The 17,879-nt window shown below is 39.6% G+C and overlaps 1 protein-coding gene across 3 annotated transcripts in view; it reads left to right on the forward strand.

The window, feature by feature from the left end:
• ELOVL6 (ELOVL fatty acid elongase 6) overlaps window positions 1–9,700 on the forward strand; it is a 134,075-nt gene extending 124,375 nt beyond the window's left edge. For all 3 annotated transcript variants that reach the window (XM_082838531.1, XM_082838530.1, XM_082838532.1), the window contains exon 5: window positions 7,780–9,700. In XM_082838531.1, coding sequence (XP_082694657.1) covers window positions 7,780–8,204 — 425 coding nt within the window. In that variant the 3' untranslated portion in view covers window positions 8,205–9,700. The remainder of the gene's footprint in view (window positions 1–7,779) is intronic.
• Window positions 9,701–17,879: the final 8,179 nt, after the last annotated feature.

The following is a 17,879-nucleotide window of genomic DNA, read 5'->3' on the forward strand; positions in this document are numbered from 1 at the left end:
CTCAGTTTTTTATCACTTGATTCATTGGTACCAAAATATTCCTATTATCCTCTTCAGTAAATACCGTAGAAGGTAATTTTTTTTCTCTTGTCCTATTTTTGCCTTTTGTTTAAGTTTTTTAATTTAATTTTTATTTTATATTAGTGTATAATTGATTTACAATGTTGGGTTAGTTTCAAGTGTACAGCAAAATGATTCACTTATAAATATACACATATCCATTCTTTTTCAAGTTCTTTTCCCAAATAAGTTATTACAGAGTATTGAGTCGAGTTCCCTGTGCTATACAGTAGGTTCGTGTTGATTATTTATTTTATATATAGTAGTGTGTATCTGTTAATCCTAAACTCCTAATTTATCCCTCCCCCTGCCTTTTCCCTTTGGTAACCATAAGTTTGTTTTCAAAGTCTATTTGTTTTGTAAATAAGTTCATTTGTATCATTTTAAGATTCCACATATAAGTGATACCATATGATATTTGTCTTTCTCTGACTTACTTCACTTAATATGATAATCTCTAGGTCCATCCAGGTTGCTGCAAATGGCATTATTTCATTCTTTTTTATGACTAATATTCCATTGTATATACACATTGTATATATGTACCACATCTTCTTTATCCATTCCTCTGTCAATGGACATTTACTTTGCTTCCATGTCTTGCCTATAGTAAATAGTAATAGTGCTGCAATAAACATTGGGGTGCATGTATCTTTTCAAATTACATTTTTTTTCTGGATATATGCCCAGGAGTGGGATTGCTGGATCATATGGTAGTTCTATTTTTCATTTTTTAAGGAACCTCCACACTGTTCTCCATGGTGGCTCTACCAATTTACATTCCCACCAACAGTGTAGGAGGGTTCCCTTTTCTCCATACCCTCTCCAGCATTTCTTGTTTGTAGACTTTAAAAAAAATTTTATTGGAGTATAGTTGATTTACAATGTAGTGTTAGTTTCAGGTGTACAGCAAAGTGAATCAGTTATACATATACATAGTCCACTCTTTTTTTTTTTTTAGATTCTTTTCCCATATGGCCCATTACAGAGTATTGAGTAGAGTTCCCTGTGCTATACAGCAGGTCCTTATTAGTTATTTATTTTATATATAGTAGTATGTATATGTCAATCCCAATCTCCCAATTTATCCCTTCACCCTCTTATCCCCTGGTAACCATAAGTTTGTTTTCTACATCTGTGAATGTACTTCTGTTTTGTAAATAAGTTCCATATATACAATGGAAGATTACTCAGCCATAAAAAAGTACAAAATAATGCCACTTGCAGCAACATGGATGGACCTAGAGATTGTCATATTGAGTGAAGTAAGTCAGACACAGAAAGACAAATATCATATGATATTGCTTACATGTAGAATCTAAAAAAAAAGGGTATTGTTTGTAGACTTTTTGATGCTGGCCATTCTGATCAGTGTGAGATCATACCTCATTGTAGTTTTGACTTGCATTTCTCTAATACTTATAGTGATGTTGAGCATTTTTTCATGTGTTTTTTGGCCATCTGTATGTCTTCTTTGGAGAAATGTCTATTTAGACCTACTGCCCATATTTTGATTGGGTTGTTATTTTGATATTGAGCTGCATGAGCTGTTTGTATATTTTGGAGATTAATCCCTGTCGATCACTTCATTTGCAAATATTTCCTCCCATTCTGTGGGTTGTCTTCTCGTTTTGTTTGTGGTTTCCTTTGCTGTGCAAAAGCTTTTAAGTTTAATTAGGTCTTATTTGTTTACTTTTGTTTTTATTTCCATTACTCTAGGAGCTGGATCAAAAAAAGATTTTGCTCTGATTTATGTCAAAGAGTGTTCTGCCTATGTTTTCCTCTAAGAGTTTTATAGCATCCAGTCTTATATTTAGGTCTTTAATCCATTTTGAGTTTATTTTTGTGTATGGTGTTAAAGAATGTTCTAGTGTCATTCTTTTACATGTAGCTGTCCAGTTTTCCCAGCACCACTTACTGAAGAGATTGTCTCTTCCCCATTGTGTATTCTTGCATTGTTTGTCATAGATTAATTGACCATAGGTGCGTGGTTTTATTTCTGGGCTTTCTATCCTGTTCCATTGATTTTTTGTGCCAGTACCATACTGCTTTGATGACTGGAGCCTTGTAGTATAGTCTGAAGTCAGGGAGCCTGATTCCTCCAGCTTCGTTTTTCTTTGTCAGGATTGCTTTGGCTATTTGGGGTCTTTTGTGTCTCCATATAAATTTTAAGACTTTTTGTCTAGGTCTATGAAAAATGCCATTGGTAATTTAATAGGAATTGCATTGAATCTGTAGATTGCATTCAATAGTATCGTCATTTTAACAATATTCATTCTTCCAATCCAAGGACATGGTATATCTTTCCATCTGTTTGTGTCATCTTCAATTTCTTTCATCAGCATCTTATAGTTTTTGGAGTACAGGTCTTTTGCCTCCTAGGTAAGTTTATTCCTAGGTATTTTATTCTTTTTGATATGATGGTAAATAGGATTGTTTCCTGTATTACTCTTTCTGATCTTTTGTTGTTAGTGTATACAAATGCAACAAATTTCTGTGTATTAATTTTGTAACCTGCAACTTTACCAAATTTATTGATTAGCTCTAGCAGTTTTCTGGTAGCATCTTTAGGATTTTCTATGTATAGTAGCATGTCATCTGCAAACAGTGACAGTTTTACTTCTTCTTTTCCAATTTGTATTCCTTTTATTTTTTTTTCCTCTGGTTGCCGTGGCTAGGACTTCCAAAACTCTGTTGAATAAAAGTGGTGAGAATGAACATTCTTGTCTTGTTCCTGCCCTTAGAGGAAATGATTTCAGCTTTTCACCATTGAGTATGATATTAGCTGTGGGTTTGTTATATATGACCTTTATTATGTTGAGGTGTATTCCCTCTATGCCCACATTCTGGAGAGTTTATCATAAATGGGTGTTGAACTTTGTCAAAAGCTTTTTCTATTGAGATGATGATCTGTCTTTTTTTTTTTTTTTTTTGGTGGTACACGGGCCTCTCACTACTGCGGCCTCTTCCGTTGCGGAGCACAGGCTCCGGACATGCAGGCTCAGCGGCCACGGCTCACGGGCCCAGCCGCTCCACGGCATGTGGGATCCTCCCGGACCGCGGCACGAACCAGTGTCCCCTGCATCAGCAGGTGGACTCTCAACCACTGTGCCACCAGGGAAGCCCGATCATTTGGTTTTTATTCTTCAGTTTATTAATATGGTGTATCACAATGATAGATTTGCAAATATTGAAAAATCCTTGCATCCCTGGGATAAATCCCACTTGATCATGTTGTGTATGATCCTTTTAATGTATTGTTGGATTTGGTTTGCTAATATTTTGTTGAGGATTTTTCTATGTTCATCATTGATATTGACCTGTAATTTGTGTGTGTGTGTGTGTGTGTGTGTGGTATCTTTGTCTGGTTTTTGGTATCAGGGTGATGGTGGCCTCATAGAATTAGTTTGGGAGTGTTCCTTCCTCTGCAATTTTTCGGAATAGTTTCAGAAGAATAGGTGTTAACTCTTCTCTAAATGTTTGATAGAAGTCACCTGTAAAGCCATCTGGGCCTGAACTTTTGTTTGCTGGAAGATTTTAATCACAGTTTTAATTTCATTACTTGTGATTGGTCTGTTCATATTTTCTATTTCCTCCTGGTTCAGTCTTGGAAGTTTGTACCTTTCTAAGAATTTGTCCATTTCTTCTAGGTTGTCCATTTTATTGGCATATAGTTGCTTGTAACAGCCTCTTATGATCCTATGTATTTCTGTGTTGTCAATTGTAACTTCTTTTTTATTTCTAATTTTATTGATTTGAGCCCTCTCCCTTTTTTTCCCTTGATGAGTTTGGCAAAAGGTTTATCAATTTTGTTTATCTTTTCAAAGAGTCAGCTTCTACTTTCATCAATCTTTTCTATTGTCTTCTGCATCTCTATTTCATTTATTTCTGCTCTGATCTTTATTATTTCTTTCCTTCTACTAACTTTGGGTTTTGTTTGTTCTTCCTTCTCTAATTGCTATAGGTGTAAGGTTAGGTTGTTTATTTGAGATTTTTCTTGTTTCCTCAGTTAAGACTGTATCACTATAAACTTTCCTCTTAGTACTGCTTTTGCTGCATCCCACAGGTTTTGGATCATCGAGTTTTTGCTTTCAGTGGTCTCTAGGAGTTTTATTATTTCCTCTTTGATTTCTTCAGCGATCCCTTGGTTGTTTAGTAACATATTGTTTAACCTCCACATTTTTGTGTTTCTTACAGTTTTTTTTCCTTGTAATTGATTTCTAATCTCATAGCATTGTGGTCAGAAAAGATGCTTGATATGATTTCAATTTTCTTAAATTTACTGAGGCTTGCTTTGTGGCCCAGCATGTGATATGTCCTGAAGAATGTTCCATGTGCACTTGAGAAGAATGTGTAGTCTGCTGCTTTTGGATAGAATGCTCTATAAATATCAATTAAGTCCATCTGATCTAATGTGTTATTTAAGGCCTGTGTTTCCTTATTGATTTTTCTCTGGATGATCTGTCCATTGACGTAAGTGGGGTGTTGAAGTCCCCCACTATTACTGTGTTACTGTCAATTTCTCCTTTTATGGCTGTTAGCATTTGCCTTATATATTGAGGTGCTCCTATGTTGGGTGCATATATATTTACAACTGTTATATCTTCTTCTTGGATTAATCCCTTGATCATTATATAGTGTCCTCCTTTTCCTCTTGTAATGGTCTTTATTTTAAAGTCTATTTTGTCTGATATGAGTATTGCCACTCCAACTTTCTTTTGATTTCCATTTGCATGGAATACCTTTTTCCATCCTCTAACTTTCAGTCTGTATGTGTCCCTAAATCTGAAGTGGGTCTCTTATAGACAGCATATATATGGGTCTTATTTTTGTATCCAGTCAGCCAGTCTATGTCTTTTGGTTGGAGCATTTAATCCATTTACATTTTAAGGTAGTTATCAATATTATGTTCTTATTGCCATCTTGTCAGTTGTTTTGGATTTGTTTTTGCAGGTCTTTATTCTTCCCTTCATTTTTTGGTTCCCTTCTCTTGTGATTTGATGACTATCTTTAGAGTTGTATTTGGATTGCTTTTTCTTTTGTGTGTGTTTATCCATTGCAGATTTTTGGTTTTCAGTTACTATGAGGTTTTGATATAGCTGTCTATATATAGACAAGATTGAAATTAAGAGACCAGCAACTTAAATGCATTTCCAGTATCCTGCATTTGTACTCTCCTCTCCTTCTCATGATTGCTCATTTTGACATCTTATTTGTGTGTGGATGATTTCCTACCTTTACTGTGTTTTTGCCTTTATCAGCAAGCTTTCCCATTCGTAATTTTCCTGTTTCTAGTTGTTGCCTTTTCTTTTCCGCCTAGAGAAGTTCCTTTAGCATTTGTTGTAAAGTTGGTTGGGTGGTGCGGAATTCTCTTAGCTTTTGCTTGTCTGTAAAGCTTTTGATTTTTCCGTCAAATCTGAATGAGAGCCTTGCTGGGTAGAGTATTCTTGGTTGTAGTTTTTTTCCCTTTCATCACTAAATATATCATGCCACCCCCTTCTGGCCTGCAGAGTTTCTGTTGAAAGATCAGCTGATAACCTTGTGGGGATACCCTTATATGTTATTTGTTGCTTTTCCCTTGTTGCTTTTAATATTTTTTCTTTGTCATTAATTTTTGTCACTTTGATTAGTATGTGTCTCAGTGTGTTCCTCCTTGGGATTATCCTGTATGGGACTCTCTGAACTTCCTGGACTTGAGTGTTTCCTTTCCTACGTTAGGGAAGTTTTAGGCTATAATCTCTTCAAATAATTTCTCAGGCCCTTTCTCTCTCTCTTCTCCTTCTGGGACCCCTATAATGTGAATGTTGGTGCATTTAATGTTGTCCCAGAGGTCTCGTGGACTGTCCTCATTTCTTTTCATTCTTCTTTCTTTATTCTGTTCCACAGCAGTGATTTCCACCAATCTGTCTTCCACCTCACTTATTCTTCTGCCTCATTTATTCTGCTAGCGATTCCTTCTAGTGTATTTTTCCTTTCAGTTATTGTACTGTTCATCTCTGTTTGTTAGTTCTTTAAAGCTTCCAGCTCTTTATTAAACATTTTTTTGTATCCTCTCAGTCTATGCCTCCATTGTTATTCCAAGATCTTGGATCATCTTTACTATCATTACTCTGAATTCTTTTTTGGGTAGATTGTCTATCTCCATTTCACTTAGTTCTTCTGGGTTTTATCTTATTCCTTCATCTGGAACGTATTTCTCTGCCATCTCATTTTGTCTAACATTTTGTGTTTGTGGTCTCCGTTCCTCAGGCTATAAGATTGTAATTCTTAGTTCTAGTGTCTTGCTCCCTGGTGGGTGAGGTTGGTCCAGGGACTTGTGTAGGCTTCCTGGTGGGAGGAACTGGTGCATGTCCACTGGTGGGTAGAGCTGGGTCTTGTCCCTGTTGTGGGCAGGACCATGTCAAGGTGTGTGTTTAGAGGTGGCTGTGAGCTCAGTACAACTTTAGGCACCCTGTCTGCTGATGGGTGGGGCCAGGTCTCGGTGCCCAAATGGCAGCCTCTGGGAGAGCTCATGCCAATGAGTGTTCTCTGGGGTGTCTGCCATCAGTGTCCTTGCCCCCATAGTGACCATAGCCTTGTCCCTGCAGGAGACTCTCCAAGACCAGCAGGTAGGTCTGGCTCAAGCTCATATGAAATCATTGTATTGCCCTGGGTCCCAGTGCAGGTGAAACCTTTTGTGCACCCTCCAAGAATGGAGTCTCTGTTTCCCCCAGTCCTGTGGAGCTCCTGCACTCAAGCCCTGCTGGCTTTCAAAGCCAAATGCTCTGGTGGCTCATTCTCCTGATGCCAGACCCCCAGGCTGGGGAGCCCGATGTGGGGCTCAGAACTCTCACTCCTGTGGGAGAACCTCTGCAATATACTTTTGCAGTCTGTGGGTCGCCCACCCAGTGGGTGTGGGATTAAATTATATTGCAAAAGCGCACCTCCTACCGTCTCATTGTGGCTTCTTCTTTGTCTTTGGGTGAAGAATATCTTTTTTGGTAGGTTCAAGTCTTTTTTGTCGATGGTTGTTCAGCAGTTAGTTAGTTGGGATTTTGGTGTTTTTGTGAGAGGAGGTGAGCTCAAGTCCTTCCTCTCTGCCATCTTGTCTCTCATCCCAGAATAGCCTTTTGTTTAAATTTTACTTTCCTAACTTCCATATGTCAAGGCTTCACACTTTATTGGGGGCATACAAAGATATGTTTTTAAAGAGTACCTTTATCATGGACAAAAGAAAAGTGTCTTTTTACTACTCCAGAGAGGCCTAAGAACATTTTGCTGGGCACTTGAATTCTAATTTGTTTCTCTTGATTAATAAATATCATTTGACTCTTCCAGGTGATATTTATTTCCTAAAATGCATGGCTGAGTTGGAAATGGACAACACGGTTACTAGTGTCCCTTCCAAATTAAAAATTAATACGATTTTGTGCAAAACACCTTTCTGAAAGTAACATTTATTGAGTGCTTACCATGTGCCAAGAGGGCATGTTGAGTATCCTATTTAATCCTCAGATAATTTCAAGCTATTATTATCCCCATTTTACAGATGATGAAATGGGAAAATAGGATAAATAACTTGCCCAGGGTCACTGAGCTAGTAAATATCAGTCCAAGATTCTAACCCAGTCCATCTCATTCGCAAGTGCCCGTTCAAGACATCTACCTTCTTGCAGAGATATAGATTATGATTTTGTTACGGTCAAGGGGCTCATGTCCATTTTTTTCTTTGTCTTTCAGGAGATACAATATTCATCATTCTGAGGAAGCAGAAGCTGATCTTCCTGCACTGGTACCACCACATCACTGTGCTCCTGTACTCCTGGTACTCCTACAAGGACATGGTTGCCGGGGGTGGTTGGTTCATGACTATGAACTATGGCGTGCACTCCGTGATGTACTCTTACTATGCCTTGCGAGCAGCGGGTTTCCGAGTCTCCCGGAAGTTTGCCATGTTCATCACCTTGTCCCAGATCACTCAGATGCTGATGGGCTGTGTCGTTAACTACCTGGTCTTCCACTGGATGCAGCATGACCAGTGTCACTCTCACTTTCAGAACATCTTCTGGTCCTCACTCATGTACCTCAGCTATCTTGTGCTCTTCTGCCACTTCTTCTTTGAGGCCTACATTGGCAAGATGAGGAAAACAACGAAGGCTGACTAGTGTCGGAACTGAGGAGGAAGCCATAGCTCAGGGTCATCAAGAAAAATAATAGACAAAAGAAAATGGCACAAGGAATCACATATGGTGCAGCTAAAACAAAACAAGACATGAGAAAACACACAACCCAAAGCAGCTTAGGGATAATTAGGTTGAGTTAACCCAGTAAGTTTATGATCCTTTTTGGGTGAGGACTCACTGAGTACACCTCCATCTCAAAGGACTGCTGCTGGAAGACCCCATTCCCTCTTTATCTGTCAACTCTAGGACAAATGAGAACAAAAGTGGGCCAGAGGCAGAGAGAGAGAAAGAGAAGGCAAACAAAAACTACTAACCGTATATGGAAAAAAAATGCATTTACTAAGTGTTATATTTCTCTAAGGATCAAAGAAGTTTACTTAAAAGACTGTGCGAACCCATACACACAATCCTTTCTAATCTTTTTTGACACTAAACTGGAGCCAACAGAAAAGATAAAAGTGGAAGAGACACAGGGTGTATGTCTAGAACAATAATGCTTTTGCAAAAGTGAAAGCCTTTTTAAGAAAGGTTGGCAGTTGTAGCCCCCATGAGAAAAGATGTCTTAATCACCTCCTGAGAAAATGGATATAAACAACTATATTTCAACTAAGAGAAAGGCTTGTTTCCCTTCATCGCACAGCCTCAGTCTAGTGAGTTTGCCAAAACCAAACGGGGCACAATATTTTTCCAGGGTTCTTCCTGGGAGGAAGGAAATAATGCAGCCCAGTTCCTAAAAGGGCAGCCCCATCTCAGAGCATTTCTGATAGTTTAATTTCTACCCCTAAATGAGGTAGGAAGCATTATCCTTTGTTCTGTTGCCTCAGGCTTTCAAACAGAGGAGTAAATACAGAATAAAAAAAATACAGCTCAATCAAATGATTTGAAAAATCGACTCTCTACTACCTGTAAAAAGGTGCAGCGCTGTACCGTTCTTGAGCTGGGAAAGAGAAAAAGACAGTGGGAAAGGAGCCGAAGATCAATGTAATAGACAATAAGTATACCCCTCCCTCGGTGACTTCACACATATTCATAACTTTCAAATGAAACCCTGTGGTACAGTCCATATTTTCTATATTTTTGTGAATTTCAAACAACCTGCAGGGCTCTTCTTGATCTTGGGTAAACACTGTGTTTCTGCATCATCTGCATTTGCTCCCTGAGGCAATGCAGAGGTGTTTAAAGTGCCCTCTGCTGGTCGAGTGGAGATACTTTGACAAACACACTTCATGGCAAGTTTGGCTGGAACAGTTGATAACAAAGGGCCCCTTATAGACTTATTCTTCAAATTTTAAATGATATACTCACCATATTTTTGGCCAAATCAGAAGACATTCTTCCTGCTTCAAGTCAGCTTCAGAAATTTTTTTAAAAGGGACTTTTGCTCTGGAACTCAGAAAATCGATTTATTAAGAGCCATATTCTTAAAAAAAAAAAAAAGCTAGATAATATAATATCTGTAATATTTCAGTCCTTTTCAAGCCAAATAAATGTGTAAACATTCCTAGTATTTCAAAGAAGCAATTATGTCAAGTTGTTCAATGTGATATAATAGTATTCTCATTGGTTAAGTAGCTTAATTAGACAAACTAGATGAAAAAATTAGGGGCCACTACACTGCATAGATTAGACACGCATAACCACACGTATAGGCACACAGGTGAGGGGTCCACCGAACTTCAAAGCTCAAATGAATAGAAACACATTTTCTGGCTAGCAGAAAAAGAAGCTGTTGTTTATCTTTCTTGCTTTATTTGAGAGTGTACAGAAAAGGGATTTTTCAAATTATTTTTATATTATTTTAGCTTTAATTGTGCTGTCATTCATGAAACAGAGCTGCTCTGCTTCTCTGTCAGAGATGACAAGGGCTTTCTCAGCATCTCGTTTATGTGTGGAATTGAAAAGAATAAAATTTTATTCCATTCTGTGTGAATGGTCTGAACCATGAACAAAGAATCCGTGCAAACCAAGTCATGACTGATGGGGTGGAGGGCGGGGGGGGTATGCAGGGAAGGGAAGCTGTTACACCTGTGTTAAATTATTGTGAACAGTCTATGATGTCTTGACGTTGGTTCATAGATGAATTGATGGAGGAATGTATTATTTTTAGGGCAAAAACTGACACGAGCTGAAAAGATAAGGATCTATTAGTTATAGCAGGACCTAAGATGCAAATAATGTTATTTTGAGCTTTGAAAATACATGATACTGTGCAATAAGCTTTTTTTCTTAGAAAAAAAGCAGAATAATTAAAATGAGGAAAAGGCCAAATAACAGTTGACTTAAGCTCTAACTGGCCCTTCAGTTAAACTCAACTCTGGTTGATTTAATTTAATTATTTAATCCATTGATTTATCAGTGATCCTTTAATGCAGGTTAGAATAAGGAAATGAGCATAGACCTTAAATAGACCCTAAATGATGCTTCCAAAGCACTTTCATCTTGATACAGGTTCATACTTGTGTTCCCTTGTGAGATAATTTAGAATTTTTGTTTACAGATTGAATGTCTAATAAATAGTTTTAAAATTAGGTAAATATATCTAAAGGCATTTCCGATGATTATCATGGGAGGGAAAAAGAAAACACACCTGTAAAAAAAAAAATCTAAATTCTGGTATTACAGGTTCAGTATAATGTTTTTAACATCTCAGCTTAACTGCTTAATTATATCAAGATACGAGGCTGGACCACTAGCCCATGGCGAATCTGAAGCCTATCAGAGAACTGACTGCCACACAGAGAATCCTGCTGTCACTTAACATTCCAGAAAAACTTGGGCAGGCAGGTTTTTATAGCTGCCCCACTATGCTGCAATAGATTATCTTTCTATTGAAGATTTTCCACTGCATTCCAATTGCAGTTTGGTGAAAACATTCCTGGATTTAAAAAAAAATTTTTTTAACCAAATCTTCATACATAAATACATGCAATTTGATAAACAAGGTCTGAGCATCAACCCAAGTCTGAGTTTGCAATGAAAACCTTTCTAGTGAGAAATGCTCTATTCATAGAGCAAGAGGTTTTATCTGCACCTTCTAGTTTTGCTCATGAAAAAAGAGCCACTACTATATTCATATTCAATATCAGGCCAATGTACCAAGTTAAAACCATGTACTGAGGTGATTATTCCAGGTAACTTACTCCCATCCTTCTAACCATACTCCACTATAAAAATGAGGGGGCAGGGACAATACAGCTGTATATGTTGCTGAAGGGGAAAGAAAAAATTGAATACATCCCTCTCACTTCTCTCTACTAATGTAGCTCTGAGTCTAAAACGTTACTGAGTGGGGTTTCTGTAGAACTGAATGGAAGAACACTTCTAGGAGACCCACAGAATTTTTTTTTTTAATCAGACATGGTATCTTTATCATAAGATAAAAATTCACATAAGAATAACAAAGCGCCTGGAGTCAACTACACTGGAGTATAAAGTTCCAGAAGTCTGGCCTGGTTCCCAGACTGCTGGGTTACCTGGGAGAGACAAGCTCAGGTTGCTATCTTTATTATGAGAGAATAGCCTCTCCTCAGACATAACTAAGTCAGCTCCAGCACATTCTGAGGGTTTTGTTTTTTTTTCCAGTTTGGTCAATGAATGAATCTTTAACACAGTTGTTGGATGGCCACGTGCTGACTCAAGAGGGCTATTAGGAGAGTGGAGAAGGTCAAATAGACCACCTCCCAGAGTTCAGGAGTGCTTTGAGTTGTGTGTGCATGGTCCATGTCTGTCTCATAGACACTTATTTCCCCAAAAATGTTTCCATCCTGAAAAGTACAATTGTGTGAGAGTTTTATGATGAAAGTTTAGTGGTCCAATCTTTTTGTTTTCGATAATAAATATTTTGCTATCGATTTGGGATGGTAGTAGAGCCTATTTTCGTGCTGTGAGTCATTGTCTCCTGTAGCTTAACTTGTTCTTCTGTCCCTTTTCTATTTGTATACAAGACCCAATTCTTTGTGTCTCAGACCCCTCACCAACCAAAAGAGATTTTGCTAAGAATGCACCACAGGGTTTGGCCTGTGGTGCGTACTCATTCAAGTGAGAGCTGATAAAGCAATGATACTCTATTTTGTGCTGACAATCAGTGTGAAGTGTTAGGTCCCAGTCTTCCAATGAACCAAAGGCCTCTGTACGCTGGTACGCAATATTTAAGCAAAACAAGCATCAGTGCAGTTATAGTATTTTCTTGAATGCCAGTTGTAACACGCCAGTTATAAACATCCTCGAGTCATGGCAGAACCCATAGCTAAAGAGACCAGTTAGGTACACCGGTGCAGAGCATCAGAGAATCTCCACAAACCTGCTGGATCACCAAGTTACCTGCTTCATCCTCAGACACTCTGAAAAGTCAGGGCTAGCAGAAGGGGGAAAAATAAGCCCCAGATTTCCCTTCTTCCTGAATTACACTTTACAAAAAGTGGGGACTTCCCTGGTAGCACAGTGGTTAAGACTCCGCCTGCCAATGCAGGGGACACGGGTTCGAGCCCCGGTCCGGGAAGACCCCACATGCCGCGGAGCAACTAAGTCAGTGCGCCACAACTGCTGAGCCTGTGCGCCTAGAGCCTGTGCTCCACAACAAGAGAAGCCACTGCAATGAGAAGCCCGCGCACCGCAACTAGAGAAAGCCCGCCTACGGCAACAAAGACCCAACACAGCCATAAGTAAATAAAAAGTGAAACAAAAGTTATTCTAGCACTAAAGAGATAGACAGTGGGAACACACCCATGGCAGGGTTGAGGGGGATTAGGGAGATCTTAAGAATGGCATTCTGATTCTATGTTGAGCAGGCAGAAGTCTTGACATCAGACACACTTCACCAGAAATCCAAACCCCAAACTACATTGTAGTAAACATCTCCTAAAGCAACTGGTTAAATTAAAGGAACTGGTCCCGTAAATCAGGGTCAAGCCATATTTGCAGCACATTTAAGCCAGGATTGCAAGGTCCTGACTCATGTTGGTGTTGAAATGCTGTTATTTTCCCAATGCTTGGCGGCACTGGGGACTTTTCTCCCCAGTGGGCAGAATCTAGAATTCTCCAGAAGTAGCCCCATAAGGCTGCCCAAGCCTGTCCGATTCAGGCAGGTCTGCTCTCTTGGCGTGTTCAGGCAGGAGGTTGCTTGCTGCAACCTTGAAAACCACTGGAAGATTCAGCCTCTTGGAGGCCCCAGCGCCTCTGTTGAGATAAAAGCCCGCCCATATAAGCCTCACAGAGCAAATCACAGCAATGCTGGAATTGTTATTTTCAAGTGCTTATTTCACGACATTAAAAGAAATATTTTTTTCTGGTATATTAAAAATAAAATCATAACTTTTGATGAAAACTAAACTATGTTTCTGGCTTCTTTTCTCTCTTGTCTGGGCGATTCAAAGGGGGCGTCCAGGACACTAAGGGCTACTCAAAAATCTCACAAAGCCCGTCCCACATTTGACTCCAATGTGTTCACGAAACACAGGTGAGTCCCTAAAACTCCTCAGTTCTCGAGCATAGCCCAGGAATGATGTGGTCCCCGGATACTGCTGATCAAAACCCCACAGGTGTCTAGTGCGCCCACGGTGTGTCATGGGTGTAACACGTCACATGTTCTCCAGACCTGAGGGCGCATCAGAGCAGTCCTCATGGGGCACATAGTCTAAGTTGGATCCCCATTTTACCGCTGAGGAAAATTTGTTCATTAGATCAAATGTCACAGAAGTAGAAGGAACGAGATGTGAACATAATCTCCTTAAATCCGATTTCACTGTAGCCATTCAAATTTTTTGAAAAGAAGTAGAGTATAAATGAATGAAATTCTGATGCTCAGCACTGAACTAGGAAGCACTTGGCCATGTCACTGGACAAAGTGTTTCAGGACAAAATGTGTGATGGGGCAAACAGGAAGCACAGCACCTCCCTCCTAGGAGGGCCCAGTACGTCACACACCTGCTGGCTACTAGCAAGGGGAATGCAGCCCTCTACTCCCTGCTCCTACAATTTGGCCTTCTTCTAGTGTTTCTGTATGTTCTATTGTATATGTTTCAGGTTAAGTGGTTCATGGCATTCTTTATGGTTTTCTCTACAGTGTGTACAACAGCAATGTCCCGACAGCATTTATATTTAAAACTAAGAACCTGTTATTTGTGAAGGTTCTCCACAGCTAAATTACTATGAACATGCCTCTTTCCACATCATCTCAGAATAAATTAAGACAGAACTTTCTATTTTATTTGTAAACCATTTAATGTATGTTCTTAACTCAGGGCAAAATGGGTGGGTGGGGAGAGGGAGACCCATACTGCACAGAAAGTTATTTTTATTAACTTCACCAAAAAAAAAAGGAAAAGCAGAAGCAAACCTTAGGGGTGCTTCTCTTTTTGACAGGAGTCTCAGAACCCAATACAAACAACTGCGCCATCAGGTAGCTTCTGATAGGAACACAGTCTCCTATAATGCAAGCTTCAGAAATGAATACAGCATGCATTAAAACATACAAGCATTTTATATCACTGTCTAGCCAGCAAAAATGCTGTGCTTATGTCACTTCAAGACCACGAAATATGTTATAGCAGGCTTCCTAGGAATGAAGAAATAAGAATGGGATCAGAATACAATACCTCAGCAACATGACCACTCTTGGCTGTTGTTTCAAAATGAATGAAATTAATTGGAGCCATAGTGAGTGTCCTAAACCAATGGTCAGCACCGTTAAAATAACTAAAAGGTCTCCTCCCTGGTTGGTCTGTAGCTGATGAATCTCCAGCACTGGTAGGTCTGGGGCAAGGTCTCAGTTATTGCCAAACACCTGTCCTGAGACTAAATGGGGAGGCCCTGCTGAGAAGCAGCGGTGGCCATAGGGACTTCCATTGTTGGGGGAGGGGTGGGCTGCACAGAGGGACCCGACCCCCTCCCCCCAAAACTGGACGCTCACACATGTACAGAATTTCGCACCCGCTCTCCGCCTCAGCCCGTGATGCCTGCAAACTTGTGTCACCATAAAGGACTCTAGGCAAGACAAGAAGCTCTGGATCGGATCAGATCAAATTCACTATCCCATTTTACCCTGTAACCTTTTACATTTTCTTCTACTTTTCATTCCTTTTCATCTATAGACTAGTTGAAAGATGTAACCATTGGTAGTCCACCTTATTTATATATGCGTTATAGAATACATATTTATACAGGAAAGATAACATACATACACTCTCGGAAGACAACTTTGCAGCCTAAGGGTTAAATATGTGGGCAGCCCCCTCCCGACACAGCGCTGCGACCTCACCTGAGATCTCACCTGAGATCTCACGGGATTCTGCAATCTTTGGTATTTTCAGCCCCTCAGGGCAAAAACCCTGTGTTACAGTCTGGGGTTTCATACACAACTTCCTTTTCTATCGACTACACTAATTCCTTTCATACTAGAGGGAAAAACTGCCCCCCTGGGTGTTTCTCTGCTATGTTTTATTTATGAAAACTCCAGTGGGCGTTTCTTAAGGCAGCCAATATCTCTCTACAAAGAGAAGGCAAACAGTGTTAGCTATTCCTGCATCCCGCCCAGCTCATAGCTCTATGTGAGTTACTATAAAATACCAGATCATTTTTGCAAAACGAGCACTTTGTCTCCTAATTAGAAGCAGTTCTGATTTTAACTTCGTTTTGGAATAATCAAATCAATACAACATAAATAAACCTACTGAGCTTCCACATTGACTTAGGCGGCCATGCCAACTCATTTGTTCATTTCCACGTAACCCGAATTTCCCCCGGACCCACCAGCCTGTAGAGGCAAATTGTTTGCTGGTTTGTAGCTCCCACTGATGCAGGACCTCTGACTTCCTGCCAAGTCCCTTGCATCTAATTCTGGAAATTGCCAAGGGGTGTCTCACAGCCTCTATCAGGCATTTCTGTTATGTGGTCACTCCCACCCCACCTCCCTGTCATCCGTACCCGGCCCAGCTGCTATTTCATCTCTCCACTGGGCCTTGAAATCTCTAGGCCTGGCCAGCTTTAGCAGTTCTCAGCAGGCATCCACCACCCCTCAGAGAGGTAGGGTGCCCTCTGCTTTGCAGTGGGGCAAGAATGCCTCTTTCCCTTGGTTAGATGTGCTGTGTGAGAAAATCGGCCCCCCTTCTCTAGTTAGGAGCCAGACATGCATCCAGGAACCAAGGGATGGATTGGAGAAACGGCCATCACACTGCATCAGAATGTCCATTTCCTCTCCTGCACGGGGCAAAGCTTGCCCCCAGGTTGAGCTCATTGGACCTCGTTTCTCCTTTTACTTGGATAAGTATTGCCCCTGGAAGGTCCTCAGCCCCACTATAAATGGACTCCTGTGACCACCACATCTGCTCCCCAGACTTGCCCTGATATATCTGAGCTTAGCAGAGGACACAGGTGGAGTTGCTTTTCTAGAAGTGCCCCAGGTCTCCTTCTGAAGCCCCATTATCTGTCCCCACCACAGGTCCAGACATCTCTGAGACACACTTAAATTCAGTCCAGGCAGCCTGCCACACACATAAATAAATAATGAAATGCAAACATACTTAAAACAAGTGCTTTCTTTTCTAGTGAAAATCAGCTTTTGTATTAAACAGGCAAACTGCAGAAAGTCACAATAATTTCTTAGGTTTTCTCTGTTTATGCCTGACTCGTGGCCTTCCCATGTGCCCGTTTCGTCGGCCTGGAAAGTAGAGGTTAGGACACTCATGTTGAGTTCTCATAGCCCCGTGCTTTTCTACCTAGTGTGGTTTATCACCACGGTAAATAAATAATTAGTTATTTGTGGACTGTTGAAAAATCTGTCTTCAACAGATTACACGCTTTATAGGACAAAGAGTCAAGTTCTCCTGTTCTCCCTGGCAACTTCACGGCCTGGGAGAGGGCTAAATGTTTGTTGAAAGGATGAAAAAAATATGATGTTAGAGCCTGTTTACATCTTCATTTTTCTTTTTGTCACATAAAAATTGTTTATCAAGAAAAATCCTTATTACATCTGAAAAGCTGTTTTAGTTCTTATCAAAATGTCCCACATTTACATATATATGTGTATTTTTAAAAAGAATTTTCAGTTTGTTTCTGTATTTTGAACTGCTCCTTAGAGCTTAATTCTTAAGGAATTTTACTGAGCCTAACCACCCATTAAACTTTTTATTAAGAGAACTTTTAAACATATATAAAACAGAGAGAATAATATAATGAGCTCCCATATTCTCAGCACCTAGATTTTTAACATTTATTAACTTCCGCCACATCTACCATATTTGTTTTAAAGCAAATCCTGGGTGTTATGACATTTCATTCTTAAATATTTCAAGAAGCACTGCTTTTTTAAAAAAAGGCATTACTCTTACATAACCACAGCATTGATATTGTGATACTTAGTAAAGTTAGTAATAATTTCTTATTACCACCTAATATCCCAGCCTTTTTAAAAATTTCCCTGCCTGCCCAAAATGTCTTTGTTCACAGAGCACCTCCTTGCTTTTTTTTTTCATGCTGAGTGATTTATTAAAGAATCAGGGTCAATGGTCCTAGGAAATTGTTAGATTTTTCTGATTGTTAGCTGCGGTATCATTTAACTTATTCATCTGTCCCTTGTACTGCCTATCATTGAGAAGTCAGATCTTAAAGTCTGATTAGATTCAAGCTATTTTTTGGCAAGTATATTTTAGGAGGTACTGTGTA

Source organism: Leucopleurus acutus, assembly GCF_964270905.1.
Source record: "Leucopleurus acutus genome assembly, chromosome: 4".
Classification (NCBI taxonomy): Eukaryota; Metazoa; Chordata; class Mammalia; order Artiodactyla; family Delphinidae; genus Leucopleurus; species Leucopleurus acutus.